The sequence below is a fragment of the Sapajus apella genome, unplaced genomic scaffold, assembly GCF_009761245.1.
Source record: "Sapajus apella isolate SASKATOON/1434 unplaced genomic scaffold, GSC_monkey_1.0 scaffold28, whole genome shotgun sequence".
NCBI lineage: Eukaryota > Metazoa > Chordata > Mammalia > Primates > Cebidae > Sapajus > Sapajus apella.
The window spans coordinates 5578913-5594307 of record NW_022436968.1 but is presented as its reverse complement, the minus strand read 5'-3'; the positions used below and the strand labels follow the sequence as shown (position 1 = coordinate 5594307).

At 36.0% G+C, this 15395-nt stretch overlaps 1 protein-coding gene across 5 annotated transcripts in view; it reads left to right on the top strand.

Annotated features, from left to right (window-relative positions):
- Positions 1–15395, top strand: part of PMS1 (PMS1 homolog 1, mismatch repair system component) — an 85767-nt gene that overhangs the window by 53151 nt on the left and 17221 nt on the right. For all 5 annotated transcript variants that reach the window (XR_004273261.1, XM_032292651.1, XM_032292654.1 and 2 more), the window contains 4 exons: positions 2707–2823; positions 8720–8842; positions 9714–9857; positions 10005–10894. Coding sequence is in view for 4 of the 5 variants with exons in the window: in XM_032292651.1 (XP_032148542.1) it covers positions 2707–2823; positions 8720–8842; positions 9714–9857; positions 10005–10894 (1274 nt within the window). In the remaining variant the exon portion in view is untranslated. The remainder of the gene's footprint in view (positions 1–2706; positions 2824–8719; positions 8843–9713; positions 9858–10004; positions 10895–15395) is intronic.

Here is a 15395-nt window from a genome sequence, read left to right as displayed (position 1 = left end):
GTACCTAGCAAGGAATAAGGTTTTCATAAATTGCAGCTCTTATCGATATCAATAAAACCCTAGGAATAGGTAAAAGATTTTCCTGTTACACCAAATATTGAGTTATTTGTCTTATTGAGTAGTTGTTACACTGTCTCTGCTTTCCCAAGCAGGTTGCTCTTTGAGACTCTAAAAACAAAGTGGTTTGAAGATGGCAGAAATCAACAAGCAGAGTCATTGATTATTGTCACCTTGTCTGGGAGAGTGCATTCCTTCACTTCTGTTCCTGATATGCCAATTAGAGAATATCAATCTGTTTACTTCACCGTTCATCTTGTTAGACGTAATATCATTACCACTACTTCCTGTCTACATAGATTCCTGGTAATGGTTAAGGAGTTCCTTTGGCCAGAATCCTTTGGTCCAGTCTCCTCTTTTTTTCCCTGTTACAGACTTCTGCCTCTTTTAGACTGTAGAAACAGTGAGACTCTCCCAAGAATGTGCTGACATCACTGGTTTTTTGAAATGGCTAAATAGTGCAACCTCACACATGGAATTGGAAGCAGAATTTTATTACTCAGTTTCATTAGCTTGGTTCACTGAAAAAAGGACTTTCAGCTAATGAAACTGAGTAATAAAATTCTGCTATTTTGTACCTCCTCCATAATCTTTAAATATCACTGTCATTTTGCTTTCAACAAAAGAACCTCCTTTCTGCATTTTAGAACAAAGGGGAACTTTCTCAACCTCCAGCCACTGAGTCTACAAACCCACTTGCTAGTGTACCCATTAGTTTCCTGGTCTTTAATTTGCTGGTCAAATGTGTCATATTCCTGCCTCCAGTTATTTCTCTGCTTGCACTTCCCAGCCAGACTTTCTGAAACACTTGTTTAAGAAAAGTTCTCTTTTTATATTCACTACCCAAATTGGTTCCATTTACTTCTCTAGAACTGCTCTCACACTCTTGATTGCCACGTAGCCATCTACATCTGTTCCCACCATACTCGCTTGACATTGGAGACATATGAAAACTGCTTCCTTCAAAAACGTCCTTATTCTGTCTACCACACACTCCTGCTGCTCTTTCTGCCTCTGTGACCACTCCTTTTAGGTTCTTCTTCTTCTGCCTGTACCTTGAATGGTGATATTGATGTTTTCTCCTAAGCCTTTTGCACAGTTTCCTCAGGATATAGGCAGTGCTAAGTAAATTTGTTGAATTCTACCTGTACTGATGATTTTTTCCAAGGAATTTGACTGTAATTGAACCTTGTTTAACTGAAGAAATTCCAGTATATCATATCTGATTATGTACTTCGCAGCCAAACCTTGGTCTAGTCTCTGTGGACCATGATTCTCTTAAACTCTACCCTATGTTGACGTAAAAGGAAAAAGCTGAGGCAGAATTAATATAGACAGTTTATTTGGACCAGCGCTGAGGACAGCTGCCTCAGACACTTCCAAATTGCCTTGGGGAGTGCTCCATTAGGCTTTTATTATAAGCAGGTTTTTAAAAACAAAAAGGGAGACAAGAAGTGGGCTGATAGAGCTGTCTGTTAGGAATTTTCTTCTAGTTTACAGAAATAATGTTGATTAGTAATTAGCTATACATCATTGAGCTATAGGGCATGAGTTATGGTGTCTGGTTTGTGGCATTGTTAAGTCAATGGCTACTTGTGGCAATAGCAGTCAGTTTCAGTAAGGAGGAAATTGCTCTCATTTTAATTTCTCTCTGGGCCTAATAATTTAAAAGGGCTCACATTTTTCAGATGCGAAGTATTTTGTGTGTGTGTGTGTGTGTGTGTGTGTGTGTGTTTATTTTTTTAAGACAGAGTCTCGCTCTGTTACCCAGGCTAGAGTGCAATGGCACAATCTTGCCTCACTGCAACCTCTGCCTCCCCAGTTCAAACGATTCTCCTGCTTCATCCTCCTGAATAGCTGGGATCATAGGGGCGTGCCACCATGCCTGGTTAATTTTTAGTAGAGACAGGGTTTCACCATGTTGGCCAGGCCAGTCTCAAACTCCTGACCTCAAGTGATCTTGGCTCAGCCCCCCAAAGTGCTGGGATTACAGGCATGAGTCACTGCACCAGACCTATTTTTTCTCTCTAATCTCCAACATACATATAGTGAAAAAAATCCAATCTCATTATTCAGCTTTTATGTTTATGAGATTAAGTTAACATTTTGTGAATTCACTATATAGAAGGTACAAAGGTAATTTTAAATTACGATTTAATTAAGAATGCTTTTTTCAAAATGTTTTATACCTGTTTGACTATCCTATAGCATAGCTGCCCATCCTCAATAAAATAGTAATACCTTACTTGGAGCAGCAATTTGTTTTTAAATATACACAGAAGTCTATATTTGAATGTGAGGATTAGCAGTGGAGAGACAATCAATATTTAATGAAACCGTTTTATACTGGGCACAGGCATATGTATGTGCTTGTCTACGTATGGATTTTTATCTTCCAACAACTCTGAGAAATCTTGTGAAGAGGAGAAAACCAAGATAAGGGGAAGTTAGATTGTACACTGCAACATATATAGCTTCTAAAATTCAGAACCTGAGTTTCTTCTGTCAGATCTCATAGCTCGTGAATCTAAGTGATACTGAAATTTTAAGTTGAGGATGAATGCCCAAATGTAGGAATAAAATACTGAGTTCTTGAGTTTAATAAATCTAAATTGTGTTAAAAGTTGTCTGTATCATTTCTGTCCTTAGGCTGTTATTTGGCAGAAAAGCAGAGTATCAGGTCACAAGATGGCTCTCATGTCAGTTCTGGGGACTGCTGTTATGAACAATATGGAATCCTTTGAGTACCACTCTGAAGACTCTCAGGTATACAGCAAAGATGTTCTCTGATAATTCCGATTTACTAATGAAACTGTTCACATATTTCCCTTTGGGGGAATTGCAGTGGCAAAAGGTTAGTCTTTTAACATTTTAATCAAATATGTGTGTGAGGTAAAAAGAAAATATGGAACTGCTGTTAAACCTCTTTCCCCTGCTTCCCTTTTTATCTTTTCTGTTTGTTGCTTACATTGATTTTCAAAGAAATTATGTTCAATTTGGAATCTTTTCTGTTTACTTTCTACTATTAAAGAAAAATAGTTGGCTAGGTGCAGTAGGTCACGCCTATAATTGTAGCACTTTGGAAGGCCAAGGCGGGGGAATCACCTGAGGTCAGGACTTCAAGACCAGCCTGGCCAACATGGTGAAACCCTGTCTCTACTAAAAATACAAAACTTAGCCGGGGATGGTGGCACGTGCCTGTAATTCCACCTACTCTGGAGGCTGAAGGAGGAGAATCACTTGAACCCAGGAGGCAGAGGTTGCAGTGAGCCAAGATTGTGCCATTGCACTCTAGCCTGGGTGACAGAGTGAGATTCTATCTCAAAAAAAAAAAAAGGGGGGGAAAAAGAACCGTTTCTCCCTCTTTCCCATTCCAAATATGTACTTAAACTTTTTCTTTTGTTTTTGAGATGGAGTCTTACCCTGTCACCCTGGCTGGAGTGCAATGGTGTGATCTTGGCCCACTGCAACCTTTGCCTTCCAGGTTCAAACTGTTCTCCTGCTTCAGCCTCCCGAGTAACTGGGATTACAGGCGCCTGCCACCACGCCCAGCTAATTTTTGTATTTTTAGTAGAGGCAGGGTTTCACCACTTTGGCCAGGCTGGTCTTGAACTCCTGACCTCATAATCCATTCCCCCCCTTGGCCTCCCAAAGTACTGGGATTACAGGCATGAGCCACCACGTCCAGCCAACTTTTTCTTGATCTATTAGTTTTAGACAGTGCTTTTTTACTCCCTAATACTAGATGACGTTATTAACTCAAACTTTTCCTCATACTCCTTCCTCTTTCAATCATATCAGCAATAGTTTTATATTATCAAGCTTAATTATATATATATATTTTTTGTTTTGTTTTGAGACAGATTCTTACTCTGTCACCCGGACTAGAGTGCAGTGGCAGGATCTCAGCTCACTGCAGCCTTTACCTCCTGGGTTCAGGTGATTCTCATTTCTCAGCCTCCCTAGTAGTTGGGATTACAAGGGTGTGCCACCCCATCCAGCTAATTTTTATATTTTTAGTGGAGATGGGGATTTCACCATGTTGCCCAGGCTGGTCTCAATCCCCTGACTTCAGGTGATCTGCCTGCCTCGGCCTCACAAAGTGCTGGGATTATAAGCATGAGTCACCACACCCAGCCTCATGTTTTCTCATGTAGCCATTTTTTAAGTCTTCTATCTTTTGTCTCAGGATTGATTCTAAAAGTTGAAAACTTGTATGGACTATAAAACAATCTTCATTAAAAGGCCAGTGTTGTAGTAAGATTACATTTTACCTCTAAAGAGCCAGTGTTACATCTCTTATGCCTTATAAATTAGAATATTCTTACAGCCCTGATTAAATGGACTTTTCTGTTCTTGTACTCCCATCATTGCTCAGAATTTATTTTTTCTTTGCTTTAAAAATGGACTATCTTACATAGTTTTTCACTTTTTCTGGGGTTTTCAAAAGTTTGTGTCTTTTTTTTAATGAAAAAGTTTTTTTCATCATGTTAGCAATAAAATCCAACTGTTTTAGTCATCCCAGCTGCAGTTGGTGATCCATTTCATTATATCTTTTTGAAGTCATTGTTCTTAGACCCCACTTATTTCTTATTTGGATCATATCTTAGGCCTTCTACATAACTCTTATCTTCAGATTTCTTTTTATAGGAACAATGCTAGATATGAGAATTTTTGCTGTACCTTTATGTGGTTATTATTGCATAATGGAATGAGGGAATTTGGTAAGCAAGCATGTGTTAGTGTTCTACTTCCATGGGCTGCCAGAATGATAAACTTTTGAGTGTCTCTCTGGTGAGAGTGATCATCTAACTAAATCCCTCTTCTGTTATTGCGGTATATGTCTAGGGTGTTGTGTTTATGTTGCCACCAGCTACCCATCATGAATCCATGCTTTCTGGGCTTGTATGGTTGAAGGAGACTGATCCTAAATCACAGTTTCTTTGAGCCCTTTCTCCATCCCCAACCAAAAGCAATCTTGTTTTCCAACTGCTAGTTAGTGGTTGTCCTCACTCACCTCACTTCTATCCCCATTATATACCTTTAAATTGTGCAACTTGGACACCAAGGCCCCTTGACTAGTCTGGGATGACAGTGCCATTGGCCACTGGGAAACTTGGATGTAGAGAATCTTTATTATCTCTTCCCATAATATGAGGTTACCTTTCTTTTTTTTAATCTACATGGACCCCACATGCAAAGAACTAATTATTGGTGGTGATCTCAACAGGGCCACTGCTCTGGTGGCTTTTGTGAGGCGTTTCCCATCACGACTTTGTGTGCTTGATGGAGCTCCTGAAGTTATCCTTTTTGAAATCTGTCTTCCCTTTAATTATTTCCATCTCTGCATTACTTTATGCTAAGTTCTGAATACATTCCTCATCATTGCCTGCTTTTAATTCCCAAAACTATATGGTTTGTTTCCAGGATTTAAAGTTGATTTGTTTTCGTATTCTTCTCTTCTAAACTTGATGTACAGCTACCAATTTCAATTTCTTTATCTTTGCTTAATTGGATGCTACTTTTCTTTTTTAAAAAGCATGTTACATATACTAATAATTTCAAAGTCCTTTTCATATTGCTCTATCATTTCTACTTTCTTGAGGCAAAATTCTCTAATTCTCTGATATTTTGTATGCTTTAAAAATTTAATTTCAAAATCATCTTGAATTCAGGTTTATTGTTTTTGTTGCTTTATTTTTGCTTTCCCAAACTTCCCCTTCCTTCCCATAGTTTGGCAGATAGTTCACTCACTGGCCCTAATCCCACACCAGGTATAATATTAGTAATTCATGCCTTGTCTTGCCAAGATTTTACAGGCCCCATTTCTTAGCCAGTTTGGCTTAGCCTTGTTCTTGATTTGGAGTTGTCCCTGTTCTTTCTTGTGACTCTGGCAAGCAGCTCCAGACAGTGGCCACAGTATTTTTAAACTTTTTTTTTGGGGGGGGAAGAGAAGAGGTGCTATATGAGTCCCCTTTTTTAAATGGAAAAACTGGTTTCAATGCCCTGTCGTAAATGGGGTGTTTTCTGTCCTTATTTCTGTACCAGAATTTAATTTCCAGCTGATACATCTTGTTTCTGATCCTAGACCACACAGAACATTTGACTTTAGCCGTCACTCCCTGTTAAATATTTTGCAGTCATAACATCTTTAATTACTTTTATGTGGGTGGCCTTTTGAAAATTTGTATTTTATCTGTCATTGTTATATATTTGCAGTTGTGATGGGGGAGAAGGGGATTTTCACATGAACTTGTTTCATTGTCCTGACTAAAAGTAATTAAATTACTACTTTAAAAATATAACTTCATGGTATTGTGGAGGTTTACTGAAAGAGGAGAAGGATTAGTGTTAGGGGACCAGCCAGGATTGCATCAGTATAATCAGGGGTAAGAAGAGGATATGGGTTTGACAGATTGGGTAGCTGGCAGGGCTCTTATCATAATAAAGGAGTATAGGAGGAGCTAGCAGGGTAGAAGTAGGATGAAATACTTTACCAAGTTTTGAATGTGGTGAGATTGAGAATATTTTTTGTGACAGCCAGTTGAAGATAGTGAGCACTGGGGAGTGAAAGAAATAGAAGCTGTACATCTGTATATCTTAGCATCACTGGTGTATGGGTAATTGTTAAAACTATAGATGTGAATGAAATTACTCAGGAATAGTAACTGGAGAGAAGAAAAAGGGGCCTGGTAATGGAAGTTGGTGATCATCATCATTTATAGGGGGTAAGGAAAAGGAGAGAAACCAGCAAACCAGAACGAAGAAGAAGCGGAAAGACCAAGAGAAAGTTGCAACAGATTCACACAGTGAAACGCTTCCCAGACGAAAAAATTGTTACTGGTGTCAGGGGCTGCAGGGAGTCAAATAAGAGAAAGGCTGAGTAGTGTCCCTCAGAGTTGGTTCTTGAAGTACAAGGGATTAAAGTGAGGAAGCAGCCCACAGTGGAGATCAGTTAGGGAAGAGAGGTATTTGTATTGTGCCTTCAATTTTTGTTTTGCTTTTTAGGTTGAGAAATACGTGGGTACAGAATTTTGTAAAGTCATATCTAATTTTTAATTTTGTTGCACTGATTTGGTGTCTCAAATTATTTCTCTATGAACTGGCCTGATTTTCACTTTTTACACCATTTTATGAGTTTACTGTTTTACTTTACCATATAACAAAAACATAGTTTGTTCTTAAGATTATCCTAAACCATTTTTAAAGCTCAGTATCTACAATAGTAATTATACAGTGGCCAACCAAGATGGTGTGAAAGGAAATCACTAGCAGTGTTACATATTTCTTCTTCATTTTATTCTTTCTTCTTATCCTCTCAGGGCAGACTTTTTTTAAAGTCACAAACCCAGTAAGTCTTTCAGAGGCTAAACAGGCTCTTTCCCTGATGCCCAACAGATGCTTTAAGAAGGGTCTCATGTTACCTGGTAAATTATACAACCATTTTTAAATGCTGTGAAGTTTTGCAATTAAGTAAGTAGTATCATTTTATAATGGATTATACAGATTAATTTATTTTTTCAAATTGGCAAAATTTGGCATTGTGACAATAATGCACTTAGTGTTCTAAAATTGGTAATGCATCTCCTTAAATACTTAGTTCCAAGGACAGGGATAGCCATAGACATAGGTGGCAGCCTACAGGCTATGTTAATAAGGAGCCTCATGGTTTCTGCTTAACTAAAAATAGTACCCCCACTGACTTACTTGTTTTTCTCAACCTAAGCTAAAACTTTACTGTTAATGTTCCTTGGCAGATTAATAACACATCTAGTTGTTTCTGATAAGAGATTTTAAGCCTGTGTTTTAAATAACTTAACCAAAATCACATAGCTAATGGTAGAACTGGGATTCAAACCTTGTCAATCTGACTCTGTCTTATATTCTTAACAGGATAGTATATTGTCTTTAGCTTTGTTAGTTAACTAAAGATAAAAGTGGGAGCATGTTCCCTGCTTCCTATCCCTTCAATATCTTTCTCTTTTCTCTGATATTCTTTTCTACTATCCTTCTTTATTTTCTCCCTCCTCTTTATATACGTTTGTAAAGTAGAGAGACCATGTAAATAATCTAAAATTTTTACAGAAGAGTTTTCTAAACAAAAATGAAGCTAAAGTACAACAGTGCAATCAGCATTTAGCTCTGAAGAAATTAATATAGAGTAAAAGAGTCTTTTAAAAACTCAGAAATGAAAACCCAGTAATATTGGCTTTATATAGCATACTCAGAATGAAGATAAAAACAGCCACTTCTTCATAGGAAAAGATGGTTAAAGAGAAAAGGACAAAGAGCCAGAGAAAAGTCATAGTGTGAGGAAAGAAACTTTTGAAAGACAGAAAAAATGGTTGAGTAGAGAGTGAATGCTGTATGTCCGATGGCAGTTAAATATCTGAAAGTATAACCATTCATGAATATTTTTATAAATGCCAATTTTACCTTACAGTTGAAAAAATTTAAAAAAAGGCAGACAGCACCAGTGTAGCATGCTTCACTATTTTATTTAAAGTTAATACTTGGCACATGGTTATCAGGAAGTATGTGGCTTTTTAAACCTTAAGATGAAAATCTGTTTTTAATTTTTTTATACCTTTCAAAGTGTTGTATATAGCCGGACTCATGGAACCACATTTCTGACATTGCGTATTCTGTAATTACTATATAGATTTATCTCAGCGGATTTCTTCCAAAGTGTGATGCAGACCACTCTTTCACCAGTCTTTCAACCCCAGAAAGAAGTTTCATCTTCATAAACAGTCGACCAGTACATCAAAAAGATATCTTAAAGGTAATCTGTTTTAGGGAAAAAAAAAAATCATTTAAATTGGAAATTTGGAACTACCTCTATCATTAGGCACATTGTAACAAGGACTAATTCTAAGAATTTGCTCTAAAATAAAGAAAAAGAGATATAATATCATTTATTAAGCATGGTGCCTGATAAAGAGACATATAACATCTCTCTTATTCTTCACAGCAATTCTATAATGCGTTATTATCCCCACTTATAGTGAGGAAACAAATGTTCAGTGTTTCTCTTAGGCCACGTAGCCAGGAAGTTAAGAGTTAGTAGTTTTATTTGAACCCTAAACCTTCAGAACTTCCATGACATTGTGATTTTTAATTATTCAGCCAGTTTCATTGGACATTTGTACTTGCTATGAATGCTTGTGCTTCATTTGGCTTCAAGCCTCCAAAGGCTACTTATATAATGCTTTTCCTTTTTTTTTTTTTTTTTTTGAAATGCAGTCTTGCTCTGTTCCCCAGGCTGGAGTGCGGTGGTGCAATCTCAGCTCACTACAGCCTCCACCTCCTGAGTTCAGGCGATTCTCCTGCCTCATCCTCCCAAGTATCTGAGATTACAGGTTTCTGCCGCCATGCCCAGCTAATGTTTGTATTTTTTAGTAGAGATGGGTTTTATCATGTTGGCCAAGCTGGTCTGGAACTCCTGACCTCAAGTGATCCGCTCGTCTTGGCCTCCCAAAGTGCTGGGTTGACAGGCATGAGCCACTGCACCCAGCCATGATAATGCTTTTCCTAATAGGCAGTTGCATCTACTCAATTTCTCAGTTGAATCTGCTCCTTTTCATTGTACTTTAAGGTTGGTGATATTATCTTTATTTGCATATTTTTCTTTTATTTATTACATGTATTTCTAGTTAATCCGACATCATTACAATCTGAAATGCCTAAAGGAATCTACGCGTTTGTATCCTATTTTCTTTCTGAAAATCGATGTTCCTACAGCTGATGTTGATGTAAATTTAACACCAGATAAAAGCCAAGTATTATTGCAGAATAAGGTAATCCTTTTCAGATAATTTTTTGTTATACTATTTATAAACATATTCCTGTTTTTATATAAAAAAACTGTTTATATTTTTCTTTATTTAAAATATTGTCTATTATTTTCATATTTTCCCCTAAGATTTGTTAATTTGTATTTTTAGGAATCTGTTTTAATTGCTCTTGAAAATCTGATGACGACTTGTTATGGACCACTACCTAGTACAAATTCTTGTGAAAATAACAAAACAGATGTTTCCGCAGCTGACATCGTTCTTAGTAAAACAGCAGAAACAGATGTGCTTTTCACTAAAATGGAATCATCTGGAAAGAATTATCCAAATGTTGATACTTCAGTCATTCCTTTCCAAAATGATGTGCATAGTGATGAATCTGGAAAAGACACTGATGATTGTTTAAATCACCAGATAAGTGTTGGTGACTTTGGTTTTGGTCATTGTAGTAGTGAAAATTCTGACATTGATAAAAATACTAAGAATGCTTTTCAAGACATTGCAATGAGTAATTTATCATGGGAGAACACTCAGATGGAATATAGTAAAACTTGTTTTGTAGGTTCCGTTAGGCACACCCAGTCAGAAAATGGCAATAAAGGCCATATAGATGAGAGTGGGGAAAATGAGGAAGAAGCAGTCCTTGAAAACTCTTCAGAAATTTCTGCAGATGATTGGAGCAGGGGAAATATACTTAAAAATTCAGTGGGAGAGAATATTGAACCTGTGAAAATTTTAGTGCCTCAAAAAAGTTTACCATGTAAAGTAAGTAATAATAATCATCCAAGCCCTGAACAAAAGAATCTCAATGAAGGTCCATGTAACAAAAAATCAAATGTAATACATAGTAAATCTGGACAGATTACAGCTTATGATTTACTTAGCAATCGAGCAATCAAGAAACCCATGTCAGCAAGTGCTCTTTTTGTTCAAGATCGTCGTGCTCAGTTTCTCATAGAAAATCCTAAGGCTAGTTTAGAGGATGCAACAGTACAAATTGAAGAACTGTGGAAGACACTGAGTGAAGAGGAAAAACTGAAGTAAGTTTCCAGAGCTTGCATGTGACCTGAATGTTCGGCTATTTCCATTCTATATGACTCACTGTTTAAAAGGAATTATTTATGGAAAAGCAGAACGGAAAATAATGGCTTGGATAGAGTACCTTTTTTGGCAACACTTTTTTGTTGTTAATTTAGGTTTTTTGCTGGACGGGAACTTGTATTATTTTGTTTTTTGTTTAATATAAGCCTTAACTGCCTTCTGATTTATTAAGTTTGTTGTTAAAGGTTTTCCATTCATCTTAATTTCAAATCACCATTATCTTCTATTTCTTTTTGTTTTATGTTTAATAACTTGCCTGTGGTAGAACTTTTTTAAAAAGCTTTTGCATTATAGCAGTTATAATTGATGTTTTTAATACCTTAACTGTGCCCTTTCTAAATTGGTATCCAAAATATGTAACACAACACAGAAAATTTAGTATTGCAGATTCAATTTAGGGTTGTTCATTCATACTGTTTCTATTCAGTATAACTTGAGGCTTGCTTCTAAGATGCATTATTTATTATAACTTATAAATGATAGTGGGTGTTTTTGTTATGTAAATAGGTGGTTTGATCTGTCTTTGATTAAAATATTACTTGCCATCTTTAGATATCTGAATAAATGTTCCAAAATAACATGATGAATGTTTCTAATTGACTTAGGACACTTAATATAAACACAAAGTATATTCTGGTGATCTAACCCAGCAGAAAATGAGAGTGGAATTATACCTCCAATCATATACAGGTATCTAAGTATCTCAATATTATGTCAAATATGTGGACACAATTTTAAAGGTAATTCATCATCCAAAGTTTTTATTTAGTGTTCAAACTACTTAAATACTTGACCAGTATTTTTATTTTTTTAATTCTTTCCTTAGCTTATTCAGTCTTATAAAAGCAATATCAATTTAAAATGACAAAGACCACTATTAACACCAAAACAAAAAGCTTCCATAAAGCTTTTCTCTTCAGCCTTTTTTTGTCAGGCTTTTTTTTTTTTTAAGTGGGAATGGTTACTGTGTTTTGTTCTTTTGGAAATATCCACGAAAGTTGACATTTTGAAGTGTGAAGCCATTACCCCGTTTTACCACCCATCGTCTCACAGTCAGTCCTGTTAGTCCTGTTTTATCCATACTTCCATTCACTTTCTTTCCCTTTATTATTCTGAAGCAAGTCATAGTCATATCATCTATTTCAGTATGTTAACTCTAAAAGATAAAGATACTCATATTTTAACACCATAATAAAATTGTTATAACTTTTTTTAAAGGTATATATTCTTTAACATACCAAATACTCAGTGTTCAAATTTATAATCGTTTCATAAATGTCAGATTTTTAAAGATTTGTTTTGAATCATGATGCAAATAAAGTTCACATAATTGTGATTGTCTTTAGTTTTATCTAAATGATACAACTATGCAATTTAATGGTCAGGGGACTTAACTTTTACATGCAATAAGCCCACAAAAGTTGAATTGCATTACCCAAGGAAATGAATTGAGAATTGTCTGGGAATAGGAAAAAAGCATAGATATTTCAAGTTCTTATGGAAATAGGGACAGTGTACAAGCTTATGATGAAAACTTACCTTGCTGACTGTTCCTTGCAGCCTCACAACAGCAGGTATCTTTCCAGTTGCCTTTTGGGGAATGTTTGCATTGTTTCTCCTTGTGGATCCCAGGGTGTCAGGTTACTAGGATTATGATTAATAGGCCTCATCTAAAAATCTGTTTACCATCAATTACCAGAATATTTCAGGTAATATTCTGGGATCAATTTTATTTTCTCTCATATTGCCGTAAAGTAGCCAAAAGAGACATTGATGATCAAGACAGGCCTCTGAAGCTTCACCTGGGTTCTAACCACAGTTCTTTGTTAGCTTTTTATTAAAAAATGTGGACAGTCTGTCGTGGATTGTTGTGAGGATTAAATAAGATATTGTGTGTTATAATATAAGATCAGTTACCAACACATGACTGCTCACAATGTCAGTATGATCAGTTTTTAATCTATGAAAGGGAGTTTTTCTGTTGAGAGTAACATTTTTCATTTGCTGAGTCAAGATTAAATTGAATTTGGAGGCCAGAAATAGAAACCTGTGAAGAAAATATAGGTATCTTGGGATCAGAGGTCTACTGTATGTCACAGAGTACTGTGCTAGAACCTTTCAGAGCCAGGGGTCCTGGGACCATGATCAGCTAAGTCCGGAATCATGATTAGTGAGAAGGTAGAGCAAAAATGGTATGACATCCAAGAATCACACCAACTACCACTTCTCTCCCTGTCTTTATCTTGGAGTTCTTTCCATGAATCTAAATTCTCTAAGGTATATTAAGGGATATGAGAGCAGACTCCTCTTCTGTAGACCTTCAGTCCATCCTTCCTTTTCTTTCTTCTTTTTTATTTCCTGTTTTCCTTTTCCTTTCTTCTTCTCTCCATCCCTCCTTTCCCTTCCCTTCCTTCAACTAGGAAATATTAAGGGCTTTCTGTGTATAAGGCCTGATGTACTCTAGCTAGTCACTTCAGTTACAGATAAAACATACTTTACCGACTCATGAATGGTATAGGCTAGTAACAAGAATGTGATGAGCTTTAAGATATAAGTTTTAAATTTAAGGAGTTATAGAAACACTTGGAAATTGGACTTAATATTATCTGTGGGACAGGTAATGCTTCCCTGCATAGACATTAACCAAAAGGATTTTAGGGAATTGTGTAGGTAGGAGGAACATTAAGTGAGAAGGCCCAGAAGCTACAAGAAGCATGGTATTATTAAGATTTTTCTCTCTGACAGGAACAGAATATGAGAGAGTATGAGTAAAGAAAGATAGGGGAAGGTGGAGGACGGACAATGGAAGGTTCTCAAAGCTATAACAAGGAGCTTGAATAAGGAGTAGGATCAGGATTATTCAGTTATTAAAATCCTGATGAGAGCTTGGGACAGACTTTGGACTCAGGGGGTTACTTTCATTGTTTTAGTTCTTCCTTTCTGGAGTTTGTTTCTTCTTACTCGCCTTTTTTCTGGTGAATTAAAATTCAGATTTAGGCATGTGCGCTGCCACTGGGGTCTCGGTCAATTGACATTAGCTTGAATTTTCATTTGCAGTAGTTATGAATATGTTGCTATTTAAACTAAGAAAAGTATTGCAATTATGAAAATGATAAACTTTATAACTAAATGCAATGTTTAGTCGCAAGAACATTATTTGAATTGACTTATGGTCAAATCAGGATTAATATTTTCCATTCAGGTTACTAAATCCCTTATTGGCATTAAGTACAACAGTACCAGCTGCTTTTACTTAGCATTTATTTAATAGTCCTTTGGACATAACTTTTTATATTTCCCAAAGAACTAATTAAATTGACTTTTTCAGTAAATCGAAAGATGAATACCATATGTGAAAATTTGCACATTATAATTAATTACAAATGGTGACCTTTGTTTTGAACTCATTTTACCATGGCACAGGAAAAACATTTAATTTGAATGTCTAAGAGCTAAAAATACTATTTCTAGGACATGTAGAAAGTAAACTATTGAAAATCATGTGTTTTATATAGCTAATCCAGAATCTCAGATTCTAAGTAGAAAATATCTTTAAAATTGTAAATATGGGATGGTAATGGAACCAAAGAAGCCATTTATTAGTGTAATTTACAAGGAAACATTCTCATCCAGATAACATTTCTTCATTCAGCACACATGTACTGAACACAAACTACATGCCATGCCGTGGTCTTCTGTCTGTTAAATATCACTTTTCACATTTAGCACTGTTCTCTCAATAATATTTTTATTTCTTCACATTCCATATTTTTCCTTGAGATTATTATATGCATATAATAAAATTCAGCTATTAAAAGTATGAGACTAGAAATGGCCATAATTCTCTAGTGTCGAGTTTAAAACTTTCTTTAAAAATAATTTTTCAGCAAAGTTACTTAATTTCCAACCATTACTCGCACCTTCGCTGTAAGATTTCTGTTTCTTGGTAGAAAATAATGATAGCAAAACATTTATCACCATTTACTCTGTGCTAAGTAGTATTCTACATACTTGGCACACTTTAACTCATTTAATTCTTCACAACAAAACTGAAGTAGATAATATGTTACAGTAGAGCATAATGAGACACAGAAACATTAAATAATTTTCATAGGTTTATAGAACTACTAAGTGGCAGAACCAGGCCGGGCTGTCTTCAGGGTCTGTATTCTTAATCACCACACTTTGCTGAACACATAGCAGTAGTTTCCAATTCTGGCTGTGTACTGGAATCACCTGTGGCCCAATCTCAACCTAGGCCTAGGAATTAGAAGCTCTGAGGGTGGGATCCAGGTATCACTTTTTAAGGAAAGGGGTGACATTAACCACTGTACTATGTCTTTGGCTCCAGAAGTTTCATTTTCCTCATATTATTGTTGACAAAAAGATCTCTTTAACTTTCTAACCAGTGTAATGTTTTTTAATTCTTGAGTTCTTAGA